This window comes from Schizosaccharomyces osmophilus, chromosome 1, assembly GCF_027921745.1.
Source record: "Schizosaccharomyces osmophilus chromosome 1, complete sequence".
In the NCBI taxonomy this organism is placed as follows: Eukaryota; Fungi; Ascomycota; class Schizosaccharomycetes; order Schizosaccharomycetales; family Schizosaccharomycetaceae; genus Schizosaccharomyces; species Schizosaccharomyces osmophilus.
Window position 1 is genome coordinate 2,522,611 of NC_079238.1, and position 25,734 is coordinate 2,548,344.

The window sequence follows — 25,734 nt, forward strand, 5'->3', positions numbered from 1 at the left end:
GATCAACGTTCAACAATTACAATTAACGAACAGGAGAAACGGAGGAAGCCTACAGCATCCAGGCTTCCCGTGTTGTCTCCAACCATACTACTAAAACTAACAAGACCCTCAGACGCTTAACTGCAGTGATCGGACGGGAACTGGTGTTTTCGCCTAGGTGTGGTCGTAGACAGCGAATGTGTTCAAGTATTATACTGAACTTTTTTTCTACATTCTACATTGTACTTTCGCATCTTGTTCCCATTCATTGATTTGCTCCAAAGTTTGTTCTAATTAAACAATAAGAAACAACCCTCCATGAATACGTATTGACACTTGAAAATATAACTAAGAAGTTGAATTTATATCCGAAATGAAATTATTTATTGTCTCAAGATATTGTTTATTTATCATTTACATCAGAGACCTTCCAATATTTTCTGCTTCGCACCTGTTATTATACACGCTTTTTTATAATATACATTATTCTATAAAACTACTTTTACGAAATCCACGTTCGGGTTCTGTAATTCCATTTGCAACGTGTTAAGGAAATACCGTAAACATATTCACAAATCTATTCATTTTCAAACCTGCCCTTTTCCACAATGCAGACTGGTTTGCAAAAGAGGAAGTCACGTTCCAACCAATTGGCAAAGGATACCGATGAAAAGCAAAGATCAAAAAATGTTGCCGAAGATATTTCAGCGGAGACAGATAATGGAGGAAATAAAAATTCCTCATCAAAGATGAATACTGAGAATCAGGATAGCGAAGAAGAAGCGGAAATTCCTACTATTGATGCAGAAATTGATGATGAGAATGAGAACGTAGAAGAGTCGCCAAGTGATTTTAGCACTCCAGAACTGTCTGAAGACGACTATGAAAATCCGGAAGAAGATGAGCAAGAATTAGACGACGAGATTGATGCTGGCTATTCTTCCGACTCTTCCACTGAAAACGCGCCAGGAGGATTATATCCATCTCCTGACGATGATAATCTTTACATAAACTACGATATAGATGGAAAGAAAATCACACGCCCTGCAACACCAGCTGCGCTTGATTCTTTGATCTCGAGTATCGATAAAGACAAGGGATGGACAGGTATTGTCGATCCAACGACCGGTCAACCTGTGAACTTAACCACTGAAGAACTTGAGTTGTTGAAGCGTCTTGCCCAATCTCAAGTCCCAGACGAAAACTTCGACCCATACCCTGACTATGACGATTTCTTCACAAAAGATGTTCAACTTACTCCGGTTTCTAGTGCTCCTGAACCGAAAAGACGTTTTGCTCCTTCCAAACACGAAGAAAAACGTATTTTGCAACTTGCTTATGCTATTCGTAAAGGTCATATTCTGACACCTGCCCAACGAACTGAACAGGATAAAGAGCATAGATCAGAGTTTGCTGATCGTGATTTGTGGGATGATGACGAGGAAGCTACAGTTAGTAAGCAACTTGATTATGCACCTGCTCCCAAGCTTCCCCCTCCATCTCATGAAGAGAGTTACAATCCTCCTGAAGAATACCTCAAGAAGGATTCTAAGAAATATCCTTCATTGCGCCTTGTACCTGCTTACAGCAATTTAATTAAGGAGCGTTTCGAAAGATGTTTGGACCTTTATTTAGCTCCCCGCGTTAGACGATCTAAGCTTAATATTGATCCCGAATCTCTTCTTCCCAAATTGCCTAGTCCTTCTGAATTGCGCCCTTTCCCTACTCGCTGCACTAACGTTTATATTGGTCACAAAGGTCGTGTACGTAGTATTTCTGCACATAAGGATGGTATTTGGCTGGCTAGTGGTGGTGACGATGGTGTCTTACGAGTTTGGGAAATCCTCACTGGCCGTTGCGTTTGGAAGTGTGCTTTGGATGGATTTGGAAATGTGCGAGATGCCGAGTCTGATACAGAGGACACCGAAAAGGCTAATAAATCTTCCATCATCCAATCTCTTGCTTGGGGTCCTCTTTCCGAGGTACCAGTCTTGGCTGTCGGAGTTGATGAAACCCTTTATTTCATTACTCCTCCACTTTTCTCTTCTGAGCAGATGGAAAACAGTAAAGAGCATTTTACTTCGAACCCGTATCAAGAATCCAGTGCTGTTTGGCATAGAGGTTCTAAGAAATCATTGAATTTGAATGGTGCCATTGTTCATGCAACTGTCAATACCTCATACTCTATCAAATCTTTATCCTGGCATCGTCGTGGTGATTATATTGCTACATGTTCCCCAATTGCATCTGGCCGTGCCGTACTTATTCACCAGCTTTCAAGAGGAGCTAGTCAATCTCCTTTCTCGAAATCTCGTGGTTCTGTTCAATCCATCGCTTTTCATCCAACCCAACCCTATCTTTTAGTAGCTACCCAGCGTTATGTTCGGATTTACAATCTTGTCAAGCAAGAACTTGTGAAAACGCTTCTCTCGGGTGTTAAGTGGATTTCTAGTATCAGCGTACATCCCAGCGGTGACCATCTCATTATTGGATCTTATGACAAAAGAATTTGTTGGTTTGATTTGGATCTTTCTTCTAAACCTTACAAGACACTGCGCTATCATACCCGCGCTGTTCGTGATGTTTCTTATCATCCCACATTACCTTTGTTTTGTTCTGCTTCGGATGATGGTGATGTTCAAATTTTCCATGGACGTGTCTACAATGATTTGCTCGCTAGTCCTCTAATTGTTCCGCTCAAAATTTTACGCAATCATAAAGTTGTCGATAACGTTGGAGTTCTTTCGAGTAGCTGGCATCCCCGAGAGGCTTGGCTATTCACTTCTGGTGCTAGTGGTGAAATTAGAATGTGGACTTAGTACGAACTAAAAAAATTACCTTGATATACGTAGGTAGAGTCTTATTCTTTATTTTTGGCTATAGGATTCATAAGATTTGCTGACGAATTTTTTTTTTTTTAAAAAAAAAAGCTTAGATTAAAAGAAGCATAATTTGGTTTAGATGAGTTAACTGGGATATTTAATAAGGATTTTTTGGGTCTTCACAAATAACAAGTTCATATACAAATCACATTTACAATAGACATGAACAAAAAAGTTTTAGGTTTTTTTGATAAAATAGAAGAAATTAACAGTAAATAAAGTCATAAACAGAAGAAAATGTAACGACATAGCTTATGCATATACATGTGATAAAAGAGATGACCAACCAAATGACAAAAGAAAAGAATGTTGAGGAAGAGAGCGGTGACATTCCGAAAAATTGTTAGAACCTATCAGTGAACAGTCTGCAAAAGCTGGAACAGAATCAAGTTTCACATCGGCGGCTTCTCAGCTTGTTCATTGTAAATTGAATTTGACAGAAATTGCTTTACAAGAGCGACAAATAGGTGTGCCTTCTATGACAAAATAACCATCATCACCGAGTAAACGATTACAAACACCGCAATTCCAGCAATCGTGGTGATATTCACCGTCTATTCCATTGACGCTTACCCCTAAAATAGGCTTTCTGCATTTCTTGCACTTAACAGCATATTTGTTATCATAACAGTTTTGACACCAATATAAGTCATCGCGAAATATACATGGGCTGTTTTCCCGAAAGTTTTCTGAACAGCCAGCACAAAAGTGGTGATTTTCATGAAACCAGTCGTTACCAATATGAATTGCCCGATCCTCTATAGGAGTCGTACAATATTTACAGCGTGGACTAAATTGCTCATGGTAATCTAAATGACAATAAAAGTTGTCGTCGCGAAAAAAAAAACCTACATGCTCTAATTTTTGAGAGCAAGTAGCACATTGAAAGCAATTAGGATGCATTTTCTTATTTGCAGCAGTGATTATACGACCAGCACGAAGGGATAAGCCACAGGCGTAACAAGACTTCTCTGAATTGGAGCGGTGAAGGTGGGATTTATTAGCAGGACCAGAGCAAGAGAACTGTACGGGAGGCATGGGAAGAATACGATTAAATTGTTTGGAAGCGGAGGAAGGGCCAGATGCAAAGTCCTCATCGCCGGTGGTATCTTGATGCGATTCCAAGCTGGAAGTTTCAGCGTTTATGTGATGGGCAGAGACTATAGGAAGCTGTTTGGTGGAAGGCAACTTTCTAGGGATTGGTCGAGAGTGATCATTACTTGATTTATAAGAGTCGAATGGATAATGTTGAGGGTGTTGATCAGTGTTCGATACCGGCTCAACGTTGGAAGAGCTCTCGATTGCATCTGAATCAAAAGCACTTCCTTGCTCTATAAATGGTACAGAAGGGAATGTGTGATGAGGTAGGTGACGATCGTTATAAGTGATTGGAGGGGAAGGACGTCGATTGAAATTCAAGTTCTCTGGAAAAGCAAATCGGACCCGATGTTGTTTGCTAGGCGATGAGCGATCGAGTTGAGAACTAGTAGATCCAATGTTTGTTATTTTTTTTGCCGATGGAAGGCTGTGAGCATCGATATTAATAGGAGATTCTATCTGCTTCTTCTCCACGTCTTCGTTTCCGCTAGACGAAAAACCAGAAGTAGACACTCTAGGCAACGACGGAGGAACACCAGAAGTAGTACCTGGGGCAGCCCGAGGACCCGTCAAACGACGCTCGAATCTACAATTTATTAGAAAGATGGAGGGCAAACGAAATGAATTACCTTGGTAAGCCAACAACAGGATTTTGCATGTGAAATAGCTTTTTAATGAGAAGGAAAAAGGATTTACTATAATCTGAATTCTTCAAACAATTCGAGGTGCAATGTAGCAAAACGGTTAACTTAGAAAGTGTCGATTTGCTTATTGATTCAAACCAAAAGCTCAATAACACAAATTTCTGAAATAATTTCCTTTCAATTCCAATACCAAATGCCTAAAAGATCCAAAAAGCAACGTCGAATATTCGAAACAAATGGTAGAGGGCAGGTTGTTTAATAACGATAGCGCAGTTTTTCGGAAGAATTTCTAAACAGTACATAAGTTGCTATGGAAACATTGTTTACCTTTTTAAGGGTTAAAAGGTCATTCTTTCATATCGTTATACCAGCTTACCGCATGGTAAGAATGATGCAAGCACAGTTAAGCAAATGGAATGCTTGTCACCGTAATGTTGTGCATACTGGTAAAGTTATTTACGTGTGGTAGCATTTTATGTTAAAACGCATCAATCATAAAAAATTGGCTGCTCAGGTACAGGCTTTTTTTGGGTAATTCATGTGCGGGATTCTCTTTGCACTATCGCCGGGTGGAATTGAGGGACTCTCAGCTTCGTATGTACCATGTCTCCGTGAGCGCATTTGTGCCCGAGGTCCTGATGCATTTGGAAAGTTTCAGCATAAAATCGCAGGATGGAACTTGGAATATGAATGTAGCGTTTTACATTTGCGAGGGCCGTGTGATAATCCAACAATTCAGCCACATGTGGATGACGATGGCAATGTACTGTGCTGGAACGGTGAAATATGGCAGATGGGTGGTGAAACAGGATTCGACTCATTGGAGTGCTGCAATGAAAATGATGGCTCAAAGCTTTTTAGAATATTAAAAGAAAATGATCATGACGTTGAAAGGGTTTTGCGCATGATTCAAGGTCCTTTTGCTTTTGTTTATTATCAGGTACAAACATTTGCAGCAGCATCTTCATTCTCAGAATAGACATTGCTAACTATAAAAACTTTAGAAATCTACAAATACATTGTGGTTTGGAAGGGATCGTCTTGGAAGACGTTCGTTGCTTTACCATCAAGAACAAGAACGGTTTGTGCTTGCTAGTGTCAGTCATGGCAAAGACTTTCAGGAAGTGCCACCTGGATTTTATGCATTCACGTTACAAGATAATCATCCTTTGAGTCTTGCTCAACCCTTTCCTTCTTCTTTCATACCCTTCCAATTGTTACCCTTAAGCATTGACATCCCTACTTTCTCAAATATTGAAACTCCTGTGGATACTTTCTATGCCCAGTTAATGGAGTCACTTAAAGACAGGGTTCTTACTATACCACACAATAATAATCCACAAACAAAAACTGTAGACCCCCGACTGGCAGTACTTTACTCCGGTGGTGTCGATTGCGGAGTTATAGCGCGCATGATTCATGAAATTCTTCCTTCAAGTGAACCGGTTGATTTAATTAATGTCGCTTTCGAAAATCCTAGATTCATGGATACTTTTGCAACTGTTGACGATGATGGTTGTTCCACCTCTGTATCAGACCCTTACAACGCCTGTCCCGATAGACAAACCGGTTTACAAGGATGGAAAGAATTAATGACCATATGTCCAAGCCGAGTTTGGAATTTCATTGCTGTAAACGTTCCTTACACTGAGGCTTCTAAGCAAAAGGATCTTGTTACAAGCTTAATATACCCCAATGACTCGATCATGGATTTTTCTATAGGTCTAGCTTTCTATTTCGCTTCTAAAGGAAAAGGATTGCTACTACAATCATTTGATGACTTACCAAACATTTCCACCTGCTCGCCTTATAAAACCCCTGCCAAGGTATTGTTTAGTGGTTTAGGAGCCGACGAACAACTGGGCGGATATATGAGGCATCTTAGAGCTTTTGAAAGAAAGGGCATGCAAGGGCTTGATGAGGAATTGAAGCTTGATATTGAACGAATTCCTCACAGAAATCTTGGTCGTGATGACAGAATCATGTCAAACCAAGGAAAAGAAGTAAGGTACCCGTTCTTGGATGAAAGACTTATGGCTCTACTAAGTAAAATGCCTACTTCCTCAAAAATGCGTTTAGATTTAGCGGGAGGTGATAAGCTTATTTTACGAGAATTGGCTAGAAAATTACAAAGTCCCCTAGTTGGCCAAGAAAAAAAACGAGCCATTCAATTTGGTTCAAAGGCTGCCAAAATGGAATCGGGAACTGGTCGCACCTCTGGAAAAAAAAAACTGTAATCTATTAATATAGAGGTATGGTAAATACATTCATTCCATATTCCTTAACCGTACGTAAAACAAAAATGTTTCAATACAACTCGTAAATTCGTAACAACAACATCAGGAAGTTAGCTCATTTCTAACAAAGAATCAATAGAACTAGTCAATTTTCCTTTTTGCGCATTAAGTACAACTTCTATAACTTCAGTGTCAAAAGCAGGGAACATTGCCTGAAGCGCGGCAACTGCCTCCGCTTTCTCCCTGGATCGTATCCGTTCTACTTCTACCGTTTCTAGAGAAGCATTTTTTGCTTCACGAAGAGCATTATTAGGAGGAATGTCATTTTCAAGTGTATCAGGAATCCTTTGTTTTGGCATTCTAGCTGAAGATGAGGAATACTTACGAGAGACTTTATAAGGCGGTCTCTCTCCTACGTTAAGATAAGGGTCATCTTCAGTTTCTTGCTGATCGTTGTCATTTAAACCACTGGACAAAGTCTTAAGCCAGGATTCGGGTACAAACGATAAAGATTTTGACGTCGATCGCGGCCGACTTGAACTTTCGCCTGGACTTGTAATTTCATTTTCAATTTGCAAATTTGACATTTCTTGTTGAATACTTGACTTGGTCTCATTGGGCATTTGTGAACCCTCTTGGGTATTTGATGAAACAGAAAGTAAATTCTCCCTTTCTTTTATCGTTTTTGGTTCCATTTTTTTTAATGATTTCTCAATTTCAACGTTGAACTCTTCTTCGGAAATTGTCAACGAATTTGTATCCAACGTTTGAATAAAAGACATGGCTCCCATAAGGGTAGATAAGTAGTATAGTACTTCTCCAGAAAGTTTTTCAGGAGAGCGGAATCGTTGGATATACTGAATATTTGATACGAGATGTTCTGGATGTGCTTTTAAGAGAACAAATATTAAAACCGGAACAAACGCATCGGCAGATTCTTCCCTGACGACATTTCGTAAGTAGCTATATATTACTTTGCAGCAATTCATCAAACATATAATTTTGTCTCGAGGAGCATGATAGTCATTTATACGTTGCAGTTCATCTGCCGCGAGCCGGAAAAATTTAGAACTAGACTTTGCCCTTTTAATATCAAGATGTTCCTCTCGAACCCATTGAAACAATTCCATTTTTTGAGATAAAATATGATCTTCTTCAACATCATCAGAGTGTTCACTGCTCAGAGGCATGCCGGACTTGGCAATCTCTGGCGAAAATAACCTAGCATAGAGGCGGTTTGATACTAGCTTTTCCATGCCTTCTTTGGCGTTATCGATTTCTGCTTGTGATCCAGAAACCCATGGCTCATATTGCTCGATCTTTTCTCCAATGAAGGCCAAAAAATCCTGAATGAGCTTGACTTGATAACTTACAGACCATCTTCGTTTCAAAAACTCCGAAAGAAAGCTTTTAAGATACTTTGCAACAGGTTCGGCAGGGCTTGAACGAAGCTGCTCTAGAAAACGATGAAAATCAAAAACTGGTTCACCTATTTCCGTCTCGCTGTAGCCATTTGAAGTGCTTGGAACACCCTCTACAGCATCATTTTGTGCTTCTGCCTTATCATAAGTAGCTTGCTTCTCCTCTAATGCATTATCCGCTTTTTCTTCGTCGTGATGCTCGGTGTTGTTACCAGAAAATACTTCTGGATCATGTTTTTTGTTATGTTGCTCATAAGCAAGTTTCTGGACGTCTAAATTGTCATCCAATTTAATTAATGGCTTTTCCTCGCCGCCGTCCTGAGACGCCTTAGTTTGCTCATTTACTTTGCTATTTGCTAATTGTTCATTCGACGAACCGTTATCCATGATACTTTTTAGAAAAGTTTCTTGAGAATAAACTTAAATCATTCTATCAATGTCTGACTTGCTTCTAAAAGAATTATAAATAACAAGGATTCGGTGATGATGGTAAGGTAAAATCTGGCGATGGTCAAAACAATATATCATACTTTGGAGGCATATGCAAATACGCATATACCATAAGACATTACACCAACAAATATTTAAGTACTCTGCATATCAATTTATAAACATTCATTATTAATTCTATTTAATACTCATTATTTAGGGACTTTGAAACATTAAAGTTCCCATGTTTACACTGAGACTTTAGCTTTCCATATGTCAACAAGCAATACAATTTCCGAAGTTTTATTAGATTTAGTAGGAAAACTAATGAGAAAGACAAGAGGGGGTTATGACTAAAGGAAACAAACAAAATAAAAACAAGAACGGTGCGAATATTAGCATTTTTCATGATCCGATTTTACTCGTAAAGGCCGGTTCTTGCCTTTTCAAAAAGACTAGCAGTGTTGGTGTTTAATCTAGGGTTTGCAATGAACCACATAGGAATAAGGATGGCGCCAGCAAATCCAGTAGCTACACTGGTCAATATCTTCTGTACATTACAATAAGCAGCAATAATAGCCTCTCTAGTGTCAGAGCCTCGTGGATGCGCTAATTGTTGGGTTAGATTGCCGAAAATGGTAGATGCCTGGTCTTTCATATCATCAGGAAGCAACTTTTGAAGCTGTTTGGGCAAAACACTCTCCCAAATAGCACCAGAAATTGCACTTCCAATAGCACCACCAAGGGGGGTGATAGTTAATACTAATGCGGTTACAATAGCGAAATGTTTTCTCGCTACCACTGTTTGAACAGACACGACTAAAAGATTGGCAATAATACCACCACCAATACCGACTAAGAGTTGAGTCATTACAAGGTAGCCACGATTATACTGCTCACCTCGATAACGAATCATCAAACCCTGACCAAGAATATAGATGGGAACAGCGAAAATAAAGTAGAATTTAAATTGCTTATGAAAGCGAATGATGATTCCCAAGATACAGCCCGTAGTAGATGAAGTGAAAGTATATGTGTATGCAATGTAAGTAGCAGCTCTTACAGAAGTATAGTGAGCAACTTGCAAGAAACTAAAGTAATAGCCGTCCCAGCAATAGAAAGCCATATAGAAAAGAGCCGAAACAGCACAAGCAGCAGCTATGGTTGGTTCACGCATTAGGTCAAAGGGGATTGCAGGGAAGCTAGCGACGTAAATTTCGTATAACACGAAAGCTATGATGCAAACACCACCGACAACAATCATAACAATATACTTTGCGTCCCTCCATTTATCACCATTATAACTGGCTAAAGAGATTGGGAGTAACAAGAGAGAGAATCCGGCTGTCAGAAGAATAAGACCGATAATATCAAGCTTCTTGAAAAGAGTTATAATATCCATAGTCAAAGTATCCTTAAAAGCACCTTCTCTCCAACCTTTGTATTGATAATAGGCATAACATACGATAAATGGAAGAGCACAAACTGGAAGAATAATACACCACATTGCAATTCCCCATCTCCACTGGGATTTAAAGTTGCTACTAATTATGGGACCAGTCCACGTGGTGACCACAAAAGGAAAATAGGAGATACCGACTACAAGAGAACGATTAGCCATACTCGAAGAATCAGCGAAGAAAATGGTCATCACGAGTTCAAGGCCTGTGTAGCCAGCATTGTAAAGAACACTACCACCAGCATAGGTCTGGACATTCTTGGCTGTAGCGATAAGGATGAGGCCGATAAAATAGAGAAGGAGGGCAAAACAAAAAGCTTCCAAACGACCAAAAACATCACAGATTCGAGCCAGAGGTGGCTTGATAACTGCACTGATAATATTATTGGCAGTACCGATGGTACCAAGCAAAGAATGACCATTAAACGCTGAAGTAGCGTAAGAAGTCAAACTAGAATAAGCTATCGACTGAAAACTCAGGGCGAAAAACATGAGAAATATGGAGAAGTAGGATAAGTAGTAGGACACAGGTGTCCAGTGTTGATTGAGGTATTCCGATTTGACGATACCAGCAAGCTCTCCCGCAGAGGAAGAAGGGATTGTGGAGACGTCGGCTGTTTGAAGTTTTTCGTCTTTCTCGCCAGATTGGGTATCAAAGCCATCAATTTGCTGAACACTTTCTTCATGATTGTTTTTCTCTAATTGATCTTCTGGAGATGTTTTGTCGGTTGACCGCTTCTCAAACAAGGAAGGGAGCTGAAATTGTCGCAAGCGCATTTTAGATTATGAAAATGAAAATAATTAGGGATCCGTACCAGGAAATTACTAAAACCAAAGAAAAAAGACGATGCAATAGACGGTTGAAAGATGGTCTTTTGCAAAAACGGATATAAGTAGTAGAACAAAAGCAGATTTAATTTAAAAATTGTATCGAAAACTTAGCGTAAAAAAACAAACACAAACACAAAACAAGAAAGAATTAAGATCGTTAATAACGTTCCCAAAAGACAGTATGAGCACGCACTGAATAGCAGGAGTCTGATCTGATAAATGTGCTTATAAGCCGTCTCACGTTTTGAATGGGAGCGAGTAGATGATATATAAATTAAGCCTCGCAGGCTTACACTTGATATTTATCAGATGATATGTGACGGTTTTATGTAACGTTAAGCATAATCAGATAACTATTTGGTCCACAATGACATCAGTGACTGTTTTTTGGTGCAAGATACGACTGAAGAAAAAATATATGTAAACAGATGAAAAAAAAAAAGCGCAAAACGAAGAAACAATCCAAAGCAATTGATAATTGTATAGAAAAAGAAAGACTGGTGAGAAGGGGCATACTGTAACCCTGTTGTTGTTTCTTTGAGCAAAAAAATTCACTTGTTTAGATGCACATTAGTTTTCACGTAGGTAAAAAACCTTATTTTGCTTGAAAGTAGAGACAGTAACGTCGTAACATACCTTAAATGAATGTATCCATTGCATCCAATGAGGGAAACCCCATCTTTAATCCTTTGGCTCTATGCACATGCATATCAAATGCTATACGTTTTTTAGAATACGGGGTCGTCGGCTCCTGAAAGGACAGACAAACAATCCATAAGTAGAAAGAGAAGGGTGGAGCCTAGAGCATCCTAAAAAAAAGCAAAAAAAAAAAAAAAAAAAAAGGATTAGCGATGTAAAGAGTGACTAGAAAATATATAAAAATAGAGATACAAAATATAGAGCTCTCAATTTCATCAAGTTTCCAATTGTAATATCTAGCAAGACAGGATTAGGATGTTTGGTTATAAGGATCAAAAGAAAAATGAGCCTCTCTATTAGTAGAGGATTGTGATGGCGTTTTTGCTTTTTTTTTTATTTAATTTTTTTCTTTGCTTCGAAATTGTCAATATCAGGTACTCGAAATGGAAAATGAGGACTTCCAACAGTTACCTACCATTAGACATACAAACACAAGATGTAGTACCGTTTTTATCAATGCTGTGAGAAGGAGGAGTTTTGCAGCTAATATTTTCAATCAATCGAGAAATAATGAAATTTTCTGCCAAGAAAGTTGTCGTAAATCAAAATGCCCTATATTCTAGTAGGGATTCTAAAATAAGAAATAGCTAGGAATAAAAGAGTCCTTTCTTTTACCTTTCTATTTTTCTCTCTTCCTCTCTCCTTGTGAGCTTGGATGTTTCATAGAAACAGTGATACCAAGACAAAACTAGGTATTGAATCTGACAAAATGAACTTGTTTCAGAATAAAAACCGCTGTATATCCATTCAAAGCTAAAGTTTGAAACCAAGAAAAAGTAGCTGTCAATTAAAACCTTTCATTTGATGAACTCGGAGCAACAAGCGCATATAGGTACACGACGTTCCTTTAAAAGGACATCGTTTTACCTTTCCTTTTGTTTTACTATATATAAGACATTCATAGAATAGAGCAGCAATGGGAATCTAAGAATCCGGTCGATAGAGCTTCATAATAGCTTTGCTTTTGCTCTCAGAATAGAACCGTGAAATCGAATTTTTAAAATCCATTCCACGAAAAAGCTTCCATTGTAGGATTTTTCTATCCTTGAATGTGCATATATTCCCTTGTCTCATAGAGGTTCTTGTCTTGATTCTGTACCTCGCACATCACACCTCCACCAAACAACTCCTTTTGAATTCGTTCACAAATCGTCTTTCCCCATTACTTTAGTCATTTTTAAAAAATCCTAAAGTTAAAGGAAAATGGCCAAAAAGCAAAAAGCTCGGTATGCTACAACAGTACTTGAATTGGCGTTCCGTACTAATCTTCTTCCTTTAGTTTGCTATTGAAGCTTCTTTCCTCTGCTGGAACTGGTTCTTTTTATGTTAAATCAAGACCTCGTACAGCTCCAAAGCTCTCTTTTCTCAAATATGATCCAAAGTAAGTCAATTGAAACCGCCTGCTCTTACCAAAACAAATTGCTGACCAACTCTTGTAGAATTCAAAGACGTGTCTTGTTTGAAGAATCTAAAATGAAATAAGTCGTCTTTTTCCCAGTGAGGTAAAGATCCTAATTACCTTTCCTTTGATACATTCCCTTCTCCTTTTCGGCAAATATCCATGTCTTCCATAAGCCATTTACTACTCTAGTATACATTGAAATTTATCTCGTTCTCAAACTATTATATACATATGTATATTCCTTTGAACATGCTTTTTTGAATATGCCTTGCTCCTTCTCAAACGCCAGTTTATTTCAAGGTGAAATTTAGCTTACATTGAAATCAAAATCAGCATTATAACCAATTTTACAGTGTGCTTTTTGCTTTTAAAGCTACTTTATTCAGCAATGGAATTCTCGAGGCTAAGTTGCGTTGACTATAGTCTACTTAATTGACAGTTTGCTTGAGGCAAATTCACCTGCGTAGTATACTATTTTAACCTGAAAGTTATAAACCTTGAATCCAAAGATTTCATAGGTGAAGTGGAAGGCTAATAAAAAAGAGAAAAGGGTATGCTTCGCATTTAGGAACGAATCCTAAAACAATCGGCTCTGAGCATACTACTCTTTATTCTCTACAAAAGTATAAAAGTTAGTAGATCCATATAATTGCCAAACATCTGTCGTTTTCGTTTACTACGATGCCAAGGGCTGCAGTTTCCTCAACCACTCGTATCACCACATCTGAATATAAACATTTAAATGAAATTTCTATTAAAAACTCAAATGCTTCTATAAAGCATTGTCTGAAATGTGTCAAACATGCAAGAACCTGGATTAGCATGCTCATGTCTACCTTCCCCATACCACGGCTCTCTTCAGGTTGGTGAAAAATGCCACAAAAAGCATCATTGAACGAACTGCAATGGAAAGAGGTGACTCTTCCTGATCGCCTAGATGACTATGAAGGTATTCTGGATTTGGAGGAAATTGAAGGCGTCGATATACAGTACAATGACAAAGGAGGAAATTTAAAGGAAGTTACCTATGAAGTATGTGTCCATTTCTTGCTTTCGTTTTGAATTTTACAACTAACAATTAGCTTGTTGATCCATCAAAGAAACCCAAAAAAGAGAAGCGTAAAATTGCTGATGAAAAAGCTGGCACAAAAGGTGCTAAGAAGCCCAAAGTGGATTCCAACAAAAAAGAAACATCTTCTTCCGAAGACCAAGTCGATGAGGGAAATGAATTTGCCGCCCTTGCTTCAACTGAAGAAGATTTAGAGAAGAATGTCGATGTCTCAGCTTGGTCGAAATGGCATCTGTCTCCTGAAATGCTGGGATCTTTGTCTCGCGTTGGATTTTCTACTCCTACCCCAATTCAATCACTTGTTGTTCCGGAAGCGACTTCTGGAAAAGATATTGTCGGTAAAGCCGCAACTGGTTCCGGTAAGAGTTTGGCGTTTGCGATTCCAATAATGGAACATTGTATGAACGTTATAGATACCAAGCAAGTTCAAGCTCTCGTAATAGCTCCCACGCGAGAGTTGGCCCATCAATTATTGGAGCATTTTGAAAAGGTCAAACCGGATTCAAATTTACGAATCATGGCTATCACTGGTGGTCTTGCCGTTCAAAAGCAACAACGTTTACTCAGTAAACATCCCCATATAGTGATTGCCACTCCAGGAAGATTGTGGTCGGTAATTAATGACAATAATTTAACAGAAAATTTTATGAAAATTAAGATTCTTGTTCTCGATGAGGCCGACCGTCTGTTGCAGAAAAGCCATTTTGAAGATTTGCAGAAGCTTATGGATGTATTGGGAAATCCAAAACAAACAAATCGACAGACGCTAATTTTCTCTGCTACGTTGGATAATAATCTTCAACAGAGATTGAGCAAGAAAGTTCAGACCAACTCATCAACTGATGAAACAAGCCCTTTTGGTAAGTACTACGAAGTTACTTTCAGTGAAAGATATTAATTGTCTTACAGAAAATTTATTGAAACAGGTCAAGTTTTTGGGTCAGCCTGCGATTCTCGATGCAGATCCAGAAACAACGGTGGCCACTCGCGTTCTTGAAGGATTATTAGAGTGTTCTCCGAAGGAAAAAGATTTGTATTTATATTATATACTTTTAAGATATCCCGGGAAAACGATGGTTTTTGCTAATGGTATTGACGACATCAAACGAATTTCTCCGTTCTTGAATGAGCTGAGAGTGGAAGCTTATCCATTACATGCTCAGTTGGATCAGAAGAAACGTATGCAGTCTTTGGAAAGGTATTGTATTGAGAAAGCAGAAAACAAATGAATAGTGGACTAACTGAAAACATAGGTTTAAAAATAATCCAAAAGGAGTTTTAATTTGTACAGACGTTGCTGCGCGTGGTATTGATGTACCAAATGTTTCTCATGTCATTCACTACCACGTCCCTCATACTGCTGATATGTATATTCATCGTAGTGGTCGTACGGCTCGTGCAAACGAAGACGGTGTTTCTATATTGATGTGTGGTCCTAAAGAATTGTCACAATTTAAGCGTCTTCTCTTCAAGTTGAAACGCAAATTAGACGAATTTCCGAGTTTTCCTGTTGACATGAGTCTCCTTGGAGTTTTAAAGCCTCGAGTCGAGTTATCACACAAAATTGCAGATCTTACTCGCAAGGCTGGAAAATTGGGACGAGAAGAAGCTTGGCTAAAAGCTGCTGCCGAAGAACTGGGCGTTGAAAGCTCAGATGAAGAAGATCCTGACGATCCAAAGTAAGATTATTCGTCTTTATAATCATGTCCACTAACCATTAGGCAATCTTCTCATAGTAAAAGAAACAACCAAGTTGCTCAATATCGTTCCGAGCTAAACTACCTATTAAATCAACGGATTCAAACCGGTTTCTCCGGAAAATATTTGACAAGTGGCCTCACAAACATGGCTGAGAAATTACTAAATGGACAACACCATCAGAATATCCTTGGAACAGATCCTGTTACCGCTTTGGATGTTTTGAGGAAAAAGGGAAAGAAGCAATCTTAAAAAACAAAAAGCATTTCTTGTCTTGGATTTTTGGTACGGTTTATAATATGGTTTGGTTTTTAAGCGATTAGATGGATTTACATAGCTCTAATAGACTTCTTGTATAGCCGGAAATTTTTTAAATATATTTCTGTTATGCAATCTCGCAGATTTTGTCGATGAACGTATTGTGTAACATTAAGCCTCAAAGAAATTGTAAATACTAACTGTGAATTTTTATCATTAGTCTAAAAATTTTTGGAGAAAACAATTAATTAACCATGGATACTGTATCACCGAGTATGCTTAAACTAAAGTCAAGTTTAAATGAGCATATGAAATAAATAAATAAAAATAACTGAATATGATTAAAGTTCCCAAAATTATTATCACATTTAAAGCTTTAATTCATTAAGTATTCGACTGGCCAAAGTTTTGTATTGCCAAGAATTTCCACTAATACGGTGAAATGAAACACCTCTCAAAGATAAAATAGGTACTTTCACAATATAAATTTCAAACGTAAGGACGGATGGTACTAAATTTTCAGTATTGCCTACTTGTGCATTATCCGCCACGAGTCCGTAGGAATCTGTTGAGAAATTTGATCCATTAGACGGATGACGACGAGGAGCATTGAAATTGGCTTTAGAAGGCGTAGAAGGAAGAGTACTAGGAATATTACCTTGAGGTCTGTAAATACAAGAATATCCGCCTTTAATTTCCTTATACTCGATATCCAACAGTCCCATAACGCGTATCAAATCACGTTGTATACTTTCTGTATTTTTTGTAGAGGTTGTTGAAACACTAAATAAGCCTTTTAAGAAAACTGGTTTGATTGGATCTATTTTTTCTTGCGATTTCGCTTCAGCATGTTTGCCAAGAGATTGACCCATCGTATCATTCAAAACCTGTTTTTGCTTAAATGTGGCATCAGCAACTGTGCCACGACCTAAAGATGCACCTCTCGGATTCAATAACCTATTGTGTTGAACAGCTGGTGGGACCCCACTGGTTAGAGTGTTATCGTTAATAGGCGAATTTAACATTTTGTCGACCCCAGCATACCTTCCTTCACGAACAGAAGTTGAGCGTCCAATATTTCCGGAATTTCCTGCTTTATTTTTGTAAGAAATGGGTGGTTTGGAGCTCGATTTTGCTCGGGGAACAACTGGAGATTGAGTGGCTTCAAGAGGAGCACTTATTTGAAGAGTAGAAGAAGAAGATCGTGTAGAACTCGAAGATCTATTTGGTTTGCGGCGGCTAGAGAATCTTCGGAATATACTCGATGACTTCTTCTCCAAAGTAGAGGGAGAAGAGAAGTGTGATTGGGTCTCAGGAGAATGCTTGCCTCGAATAAGAGATAACTTTCGTGTTATACCTGATAGCTCATCATCATTAGGTTCATTTCCTTTTGAATTTATCCTATTGTCGGAAAGTTCAGGCATAGGAGGAAGTGATCGACTAAAACTTTGTGTTTGTATAGGTGAAGACGGAACGCTAGAGACTGGGGTTTTCACATATCTATTCCAACTTCCACGCTTGTCGTATTGTTGCCTTTCTAAAACGAGATAGTATATCGATATTAAAGGATGGAAAGCATCGTATATATTTGAATTTATAGAAAGGGAAGGTAAAATCGGATTCTCGATGTCTTGCGTAGCATGGCGGACCCGAAATTCAAAAAAGTTTTTCCTTTTATCAGCAGATATAGGACCAGAGTAAAAACCTGTTTTAGCTAACGATTGGTAAGCTTCACTACTAATAACCTTAGTGAGTTCGCGACTTATTTTCTCCGGCGGACCAAAATCAAAACCATTCATTTCCTTGATTATGGATTGGTCCAATGGTAAAGTAATAGGCAATCTTTCTGGAGCAAATGATGGCGGAGGACCATCATAACTACGATTCATCCAAGGATGAGTAAGTATCTCATCTAAACTGGCGCGTTTCAAAGGATCAGTAACTAACATTCGGGAAAGTAAACTTTTACAGTCACCACTAAGGTATGCTGGATACTCTACAGCACCCTTTTTTATTTTAGCATGCAATGCTGACATGTTCTGATCGTCAAAAGGTACTTTCCCACAAACAAGAACGTATAGTACGATACCAAAACTCCAAATATCTACCTCAGGTCCAATATAAGGTTGAGCACTTAAAAGTTCTGGAGCAGCAAAGTATAAAGAACCACAAAAGGTTCGTAACCTAGACTGCCGCATGTACAAATTGGAAAGACCAAAATCAATAATTTTGATATCGCCATTTTTCGATATGAGTATGTTTTCTATTTTTAAGTCACGATGAACGATAGAATTATGGTGCAAGTACTTTAAAGAACTTCCAATTTGACGGACAAATTTACGTGCTTGCTTTTCTTTTAGTTTACCATGAGATATAATATAGTCAAGCATTTGACCACCATCGACGAATTCAAAGGCAATGTAATAGTGGCTGCTTGTAATGTAAACGTCCCTTGCTTCACAAATATATGGATGTCGCAGCAGTGTTGACAAGGCAGCTTCTCGAACCGTACGAATTTCTCTGTTTTTTTCAGACTGAGCAGCCTTTAAGGCTTCCTGACTGGTGGCCTTTAATTTTTGACTATCAGGGTTCTGTCGTAATACAATTTTTATGGCTACTTGCTCCCCGGTTTTTATGTGATGTGCGACTTTTACTTTTCCCATACTTCCAGCACCGATGGTTTTACCAAGTATGTAATTCCCAATAACCTTCCTTCGTTCTCGAGATTTATCATCCGAATGAATAAGAGCGGCAGAAGCAGGAACACGAAGGCCATGATCCCTCGAGCGATTAGGAGATGTGGGTAATGGCTTGCGAGCAGATGCGGAGCGTTTAGGACCCAGCGCCGATGAGGAAACTTGAGGCGAAAATGGTAAGCCAACGGGATCTACGGAAGACTTGGGCTGAGTTTGATGAGAAGGTGATTGCATGAAGGCATCAATTAGATTAGGGTGACGATTAGAAGGATCGGAAATTTTGATTTTCGGGAGAGCACTCATTGCCTCGGCTCTTTTGGAGCTGACGGCGGGAACCCCATGAATATGATTATCCATTTTAGGCGTCAAACAAGCGTGAGAGAAAAGAATAGAAACGAAAAGTAATATATGAATAGAAGAAATAAAATAAAAGGAAACGGAAAGGGAAACGGAAACAGAAACGGAAAACCAGGAACAACGAAAATAATAAACTAATTATTTCAAATAATTAGAAAAGAGAACAAGAATTAGTAAAACCAATGCTGATGCTGGGCGCGTAAAAAATCACAAAAAAAAATAAATAAAACGAACAACGTAACAACGTGGATTACAAGTTGTACAAGCTCTATACAAAACTGGTACCACAAGAGAAAGTCACCGTTACCGAAGAATACTAAATATCAACTGATGATCAACGAGTTGCAATGCAATTAAGAGAAATTCGACAGTTTGGAAAGGTCGAAAGAAGGAAATTAGTAAAAAGACCACTTGGAACTAAAGTAATAAGGATCAATTTTATAGGCCACAAACAGAATGATTGCGCATGTCAATAGTCACTGCAGAACGACGGACTGTAAGCTGTCAGCAAATCCACAATCAAGTTAGTGTTTTTCAAAGCATATGAAATTGATTCTAAAGCTTTTCAACAATTTTTTATTACAAGTAATAATAAAACAAAGCACTCTCGAATGTGCAATTCGTTTATTTATACTGAAGAATTGCGGTTTTCCAGGTTCAAAGGAAGTGTGTGGTGAAGGGTCCAAATCAGCTGTTAGGACATTCAATGGAGAAGACAAATCCTACGATTACGTTATCCGGGTAATAGTAAATAAACCAAATAAAAATAGAAATAAATAATAAAAATAAAAATTGAACAATAGTATAAACAAATTCATTGACAAAGGATTCTTTCTAAATAAATAAAGCACTGCGGCTTTTAATTTAAACACAACTGTCTTTAGAGATTGGAAAACCATACAGCTAACAGATTCTTTCAAATATAATTCTCTCTCCTTCTGAAAAGGTATACAGTCGCCAATGGAAAACTGGTTCCCGGGATTTGTTAAACCCAAATCCTTTGCTTTGTCGCCATGACTTGTGCGACTTTAAATTCGGTATAAGCTTTTCAATGGGTTTTTCGTTTTTGCAACACAATTACTTGATGGCTGTCTATTGAAAATGTTTACGACTTTTAATTTAATTTTAGTTTGTTTACATAACACTGATCCAGTTTACGTTAAGTATCGTAATATTCGTTTAATGATATAATAGGGTGCTGAAACGAGCAAGGAATACCTCACATTTATTGCCATAAAACTACCTACCACAAATACAAGCATAGAAAGGTAGTTGCCCAGCTTTCTATGCGTGTGTACCGTTCATTTATATAGGAAAATTAACACAATAAACTTATCGGGTATAATTGTGCTTGCATCAAATTAATTCTGCTCTTGGATCCCTATTTATTCTGTTTTCTTTACTTTTTTCCGTCACTTTATTTTTGGTTATTTCGTTTTTATTTCTCGTTTAACTTATTGTTTCAAAATTTGACATCGCCTGCTGAATCCAGTATAGCACATATAGTTCCCTTCTTCTATTGCTTGCTGTTTCCTTGAATCAAAATACATTATATATAGTATGACGACGCTTCTTCTTACCGTGTTCATTTCTTTGGCTTCACTCGTTCTAGCTTCTCAGCCTCAGCAAACCTTTTTGGACCTCCATTCTTCCGATTATGCCATCCCTCTACAATGGAAATGGCTTGGTACTGTAGACATTGATCAAAAGACTGTCTATTTAACGGACAAAACTTTTAAAACCAGTGATGACAGGTATGGTGCTCTCTGGGCTAATACGCCTCTTTCAGAAGATAGATGGCAAATGCAAACATCTTATGTTGCCCATGCAAGCGAGCATGAAGCGGTAAAATTTGGACTTTGGTACACCAATACACCTAGTTCTGAAGGCCCTATTTGTGGCTCTTCTGATGCATGGGACGGTCTTTTGATTGAACAAGAAGTAGATCCTACCGGTAAGCTCGTTGTTCGTGCTATATTGAACGATAAATCGATTTCTATGGCTCAGTTATCTGATCCAGATCTGGTAGCATTTGCAAAATGCACTTTCGAGGGTATGTCCGATAAGCTTGTATCGACTGATTTGGTTTATGACGAAGAAGATGGTCTTTCATTACTCATCAACCAACAGACATGCTTCTCAACAAAAGAGGTTTTGTTGCCTAAAGGCTATTACCTTGGTTTCTCCTCCACAACATCCTCGATGAAACAAAATATTGCCTTATCCAACGTCAACGTATTCGATTCTAATCATTTTATAACAAAACAACAGCATCTTTTCCAGTCTGAACATCAGGGACGCCAAGAAGCACCTGTCGTTCAAACACATTCCGAACCCACCGGCAACGTAGAATCGGAAACAATTCGTGCCTTGCAAGCTGATGTACAAAAGCTGTCGTCTGACGCGAGTTCCTTGAATCAAAGGCTAGCGAGCCTACATGTCACAACGTCCAATTTGTTGGATCGTCTAAACAGTCTTTCCAACAGTCAAGTCTCTAGCGAGAGACTTCAGGAACTTGAGAATCGTTTTAAAAGTACATTGACTTCCCATTCTCTCAATTCAGAGTCCGTTTCGGACCGTCTAACCAAATTTGAAAAGGATCTTGCAAGTAATGTCGCAAAGTCTTCTTCCCATGTTAATTTCACCAATGTCCTCATCGTTGTCATTCTTGGTGTCATAGTTTCCTATGGAGTTGTACTCGTTCGCCGAGAACGTCGTCGTTACAAGTACCTTTAAAGTCATGAAACAAAGCCAACGTGTATATATGAATGAATCTTATGGTACCTTTCCTTTCTTTTATTCCTTACAAAATTATAGTTAATGTTAGTTGGTTGTGAGTATTTATACATTGTACTATTACGATAGTAAAGCGTTTAGCACATATAAACAACATACATCTTCACTTACGACCAACATGGCGCATTCACAAAGTACGTTCCTTACTGTTTACAAGCCAACTATTTAGCAAGCTTTTAAGCATTAAAAAACAAAAAGCATTTTTATTACGACCATTATTACGCCCTATTCCAAATTCAATGTATTTAAAGGAATCCAATGCGGTTAGCGACGTCGAGAGCATCGGCTTCAGCAGAGAGCTTAACGAATGCCTTTTTGGTACCATTGGGACGAACCATGGTGTTGATCTTGACAGCATCAACGTCATACAACTTCTTGACGGCACTCTTGATGGTGTTCTTGTTAGCCCGCATGTGAACGCAGAAGACAAGGGTGTTATCGTCCTCAATCTTCTTCATGGCAGACTCGGAGTTGATGGGGTTGTCAATGATCTTGAATTCGTCAAGACGAGGAGCGTGAGCAACGCTCTTGCGGGCATACTTGGGCTTGCGAGAAAGCTGAAGAGTTTTAGGTCTATAAGAGAGTTAATACTTGTGTCAAACAAATGATTAAAAAAAGAACAATCTTCCAACTCAGTCTCGAACACTCAAATTCAACCTCACCAAGTCGATATGAAATCATATTCAAATTTTTCGTTTCCAAATAATACATACCTACGGAAGGTCGTAGAGGTACGAACCTTACGAGCAACCTTGTTGTGAATGCCCTTTTGAACGGCCTTTTGTGCTCCTTGTGCTTTGCCAACGCTCATTTTAGACTCTGGTAAACACACTAATCAGTCTTGGATGTTTCATAACCGCCGTTACTCTTTTCTGAAAACCAGTCACTAACCCTACCCTGTGTTTAGATTAACGAGTCTTCACTTGGCTACACAAAACAATTTTATTAGCCTTCGCTTATATCGCCACCATCGCTGACTTTACTGATTTCGGTTTATAATGAGAGTAGCACACAAACATCAAACGTATCCTTCTCCATTCACATTTTGTCGAACTGATCCTTTGCTAGGGGATTATCGGGTGAATTCTTAAATTAATATTGGGTTTTTTCCTCTTTTGGAAACTTATAAAAAAGCTGTGAGGATACGATACAGCATATCATAAAAACATCTTGGATTCTTAAAAATTTCGTTGTTTTAACAAAACAACATCTGTATAACATTCATTTCTATCGATTGTGAATATAGACTCCGATACATTCTTTTAGCAAATTAAAAAAGTTTGTGTTTCTCCACCCCCAGAAAAAATGAGCGCCAATTTCGAAAAGATCGCTCACGTTGCTAGAGGGATGCTGAAGGATCCCTCCAAAAAGTACAAGCCTTTCCAGGGCGTGCATTTGCCTAACCGACAATGGCCTGGCCGTGTTATTACCAAGGCTCCTCGCTGGCTATCCACCGATTTGCGTGATGGCAACCAAGCTTTGCCTGATCCCATGAATGGCGAGGAAAAGTTAAGGTACTTTAAGCTTCTGTGCAACCTTGGTTTTAAGGAAATTGAAGTCGGATTTCCCAGTGCTTCTCAGACAGATTTCGCTTTTGTTCGCCATTTGGTTGAAACTCCTGGTTTGATTCCTGACGACGTCACTATTTCTGCTTTGTCACCTTCTCGTGATCATTTGATCACTCGTACTATTGAAGCTCTGCGAGGCTCCAAGAATGCTACTTTGCATTTGTACAATGCTGTCTCACCTTTGTTTCGTGACGTCGTTTTCCGCAACTCAAAGCAAGAAACTTTGGAACTTGCAAAGAAGGGTGCAAAGGCCGTCACGATGGCTACGAAGCATGCTGCCGAGTCTACCCCAACGAACTGGGGATTCCAATACTCACCTGAAACATTTTCCGATGCCGAACCTGATTTCTCTCTAGAAGTTTGTGAGGCTGTGAAATCGATCTGGAAACCCACTCTCGCAAAACCCATTATCTTTAACTTGCCTGCTACTGTCGAAATGTCTACCCCTAATACATATGCCGATTTAATTGAATACTTCTCCACACAGATCAGCGAGCGTGAAAAGGTTTGCGTATCTCTTCATCCCCACAATGACCGTGGTACTGCTGTAGCTGCTGCCGAACTTGGCCAATTAGCTGGTGCTGATCGTGTTGAGGGTTGTTTGTTTGGCAATGGTGAACGTACCGGTAACGTTGACTTGGTGACCTTGGCATTCAATTTGTATACCCAAGGAGTTTATCCAAACTTGGACTTTTCCAAGTTGGATGAAGTAATTCGCATCACGGAAGCTTGTAACAAGATCAACGTCCATCCTCGTCATCCTTATGCTGGTAACCTTGTTTTTACTGCCTTCTCCGGCTCTCATCAAGACGCTATTTCCAAGGGTTTGAGAGCTTATGACGATCGCAAGGACGTTGACCCTACTTGGAAGGTACCATACTTACCTTTGGATCCCCACGACGTGAACTCTGAATATGCTGCTATCATCCGTGTCAACTCTCAGTCTGGCAAGGGCGGTGTTGCCTATTTGCTGAAGACCAACCGTGGTCTTGACTTGCCTCGTGCCTTGCAAGTTGAGTTTGGTGCGGTTGTGAAGGATTATAGTGACAACAAGGGTAAGGAATTGACCATTGGTGAGATCAGCGACTTGTTCAACACCACTTACCTCCTTGAATTCCCTGGTCGCTTCTCCTTGAATGACTATACCTTGAGCAGCAACGGACCTCGCAGCAAGTCTATTAGCTGCGTGGTTGATGTTAAGGGAAAGAATGCCGGTCGCTGTGTGATTGAAGGTAGTGGCAACGGTCCGATGTCTGCAGTTGTGGATGCCTTGCGTCGCCAATTCAATATTGCATTTGATATTGGACAATACTCAGAACATGCTATTGGATCTGGAAATTCAGTTAAGGCAGCTTCTTACGTGGAAGTCAAATTTAACAACACTTCTTTCTGGGGTGTTGGTATTGATGACGACGTTACTTCCTCTGGTTTGAAGGCTGTTATGTCGGCAATTAGCCGTGCTGCTACGGAAGGTGCAAAGTAAAACACGCATTAGAGTCCAATGTACATGATGAAAGAAAAAAAAGAAAAAGGAAAAATAACAAAAATACATTTATAAGTGATTCTTTCGCTAAAATATTGCTTTCTATTAATTTTTTAATAATTCGAACCGTTTTTGTGCGTATGACTTCTTTGCTGTAGCAAGCAAGCGCAAGGGAGCTCAAAAAACTATAATGAAGGAGTACGTGGTCAGTTATTTTTTAATGTGTAGTTTTTACTTCTTTATTTATTAATTTTTTTCTTTTATCTTCTTTTTTTTTTCGGAATTCCCTAGATCACTTTACGCTGAAGTGTAGTGGACTAGTTTATGGTAGAGATGAGTAGACGAAGAAAATGATGGAAGGTTTGAAGGTTTGTCTGCTGGGTGTTGGAAGGATAAGGAAACTTACCCATCAACAAGATAACAGATGGTGGATATATGTGTAAACAGTGATTTTCACGATGAATGAAAAAGGTTGATGAATTTATAAACTTTTGATGTAAACTAGATGTTTTGTAGTGAAGAGAAAGTAGAGACAACTAAAGAAACTAAAAACAACAAGAAGCAAAGTGCGTAGGATGGCGGGAAAAGATCGTATTACAGGGACATCTGTTTAAAAAATATATGCGGAAATTAAGTGAAAGTTGTCGTTACCTATGCTACCTCGGAGTAGTAAAGTCAGCTAACCCGTTGCCGATCTTTCATGACGGCCGTTTAATACAGTTTCGCTT

At 38.8% G+C, this 25,734-nt stretch overlaps 11 protein-coding genes and 1 non-coding gene across 12 annotated transcripts; 6 read left to right on the top strand and 6 right to left on the bottom strand.

Annotated features, from left to right (window-relative positions):
• Positions 1-46: 46 nt before the first annotated feature.
• Positions 47-167, bottom strand: SOMG_10034. The gene has a single exon (XR_008803567.1). It is a non-coding gene; the product is annotated as a 5S ribosomal RNA (ribosomal RNA).
• Positions 168-587: 420 nt separating this feature from the next.
• On the top strand, positions 588-2,798 carry erb1 (WD repeat/BOP1NT protein Erb1; the record flags this gene model as incomplete). The annotated part of the gene is made up of 1 exon (XM_056179955.1): positions 588-2,798. The coding sequence occupies one exon, from the start codon at positions 588-590 to the stop codon at positions 2,796-2,798; it is 2,211 nt and encodes a 736-aa protein (XP_056036321.1).
• A 480-nt stretch (positions 2,799-3,278) lies between these two features.
• On the bottom strand, positions 3,279-4,617 carry pxl1 (paxillin-like protein Pxl1; the record flags this gene model as incomplete). The annotated part of the gene is made up of 2 exons (XM_056179956.1): positions 3,279-4,545; positions 4,589-4,617. The coding sequence occupies 2 exons, from the start codon at positions 4,615-4,617 to the stop codon at positions 3,279-3,281; spliced, it is 1,296 nt and encodes a 431-aa protein (XP_056036320.1).
• Positions 4,618-5,141: 524 nt separating this feature from the next.
• asn2 (asparagine synthase) lies at positions 5,142-6,840 on the top strand (the record flags this gene model as incomplete). Its single annotated transcript, XM_056179957.1, has 2 exons — positions 5,142-5,543; positions 5,608-6,840. 2 exons carry the CDS (start codon positions 5,142-5,144, stop codon positions 6,838-6,840), a joined length of 1,635 nt encoding a protein of 544 aa, XP_056036315.1.
• Positions 6,841-6,950: 110 nt separating this feature from the next.
• On the bottom strand, positions 6,951-8,648 carry vps901 (GEF Vps901; the record flags this gene model as incomplete). The annotated part of the gene is made up of 1 exon (XM_056179958.1): positions 6,951-8,648. One exon carries the CDS (start codon positions 8,646-8,648, stop codon positions 6,951-6,953), a length of 1,698 nt encoding a protein of 565 aa, XP_056036314.1.
• Positions 8,649-9,108: 460 nt separating this feature from the next.
• str1 (plasma membrane siderophore-iron transmembrane transporter Str1) lies at positions 9,109-10,926 on the bottom strand (the record flags this gene model as incomplete). The annotated part of the gene is made up of 1 exon (XM_056179959.1): positions 9,109-10,926. The coding sequence occupies one exon, from the start codon at positions 10,924-10,926 to the stop codon at positions 9,109-9,111; it is 1,818 nt and encodes a 605-aa protein (XP_056036317.1).
• A 1,956-nt stretch (positions 10,927-12,882) lies between these two features.
• mrpl39 (mitochondrial ribosomal protein subunit L33) lies at positions 12,883-13,161 on the top strand (the record flags this gene model as incomplete). The annotated part of the gene is made up of 3 exons (XM_056179960.1): positions 12,883-12,905; positions 12,959-13,060; positions 13,119-13,161. The coding sequence occupies 3 exons, from the start codon at positions 12,883-12,885 to the stop codon at positions 13,159-13,161; spliced, it is 168 nt and encodes a 55-aa protein (XP_056036316.1).
• A 793-nt stretch (positions 13,162-13,954) lies between these two features.
• On the top strand, positions 13,955-16,100 carry mak5 (ATP-dependent RNA helicase Mak5; the record flags this gene model as incomplete). The annotated part of the gene is made up of 5 exons (XM_056179961.1): positions 13,955-14,113; positions 14,164-15,010; positions 15,060-15,348; positions 15,404-15,829; positions 15,872-16,100. The coding sequence occupies 5 exons, from the start codon at positions 13,955-13,957 to the stop codon at positions 16,098-16,100; spliced, it is 1,950 nt and encodes a 649-aa protein (XP_056036311.1).
• A 374-nt stretch (positions 16,101-16,474) lies between these two features.
• Positions 16,475-19,159, bottom strand: kin1 (microtubule affinity-regulating kinase Kin1; the record flags this gene model as incomplete). Its single annotated transcript, XM_056179962.1, has 1 exon — positions 16,475-19,159. One exon carries the CDS (start codon positions 19,157-19,159, stop codon positions 16,475-16,477), a length of 2,685 nt encoding a protein of 894 aa, XP_056036310.1.
• Positions 19,160-20,719: 1,560 nt separating this feature from the next.
• Positions 20,720-21,895, top strand: emp46 (lectin family glycoprotein receptor Emp46; the record flags this gene model as incomplete). The annotated part of the gene is made up of 1 exon (XM_056179963.1): positions 20,720-21,895. The coding sequence occupies one exon, from the start codon at positions 20,720-20,722 to the stop codon at positions 21,893-21,895; it is 1,176 nt and encodes a 391-aa protein (XP_056036106.1).
• A 305-nt stretch (positions 21,896-22,200) lies between these two features.
• On the bottom strand, positions 22,201-22,766 carry rpl2502 (60S ribosomal protein L25; the record flags this gene model as incomplete). The annotated part of the gene is made up of 2 exons (XM_056179964.1): positions 22,201-22,528; positions 22,669-22,766. 2 exons carry the CDS (start codon positions 22,764-22,766, stop codon positions 22,201-22,203), a joined length of 426 nt encoding a protein of 141 aa, XP_056035123.1.
• A 494-nt stretch (positions 22,767-23,260) lies between these two features.
• leu3 (2-isopropylmalate synthase Leu3) lies at positions 23,261-25,006 on the top strand (the record flags this gene model as incomplete). The annotated part of the gene is made up of 1 exon (XM_056179965.1): positions 23,261-25,006. The coding sequence occupies one exon, from the start codon at positions 23,261-23,263 to the stop codon at positions 25,004-25,006; it is 1,746 nt and encodes a 581-aa protein (XP_056036104.1).
• Positions 25,007-25,734: the final 728 nt, after the last annotated feature.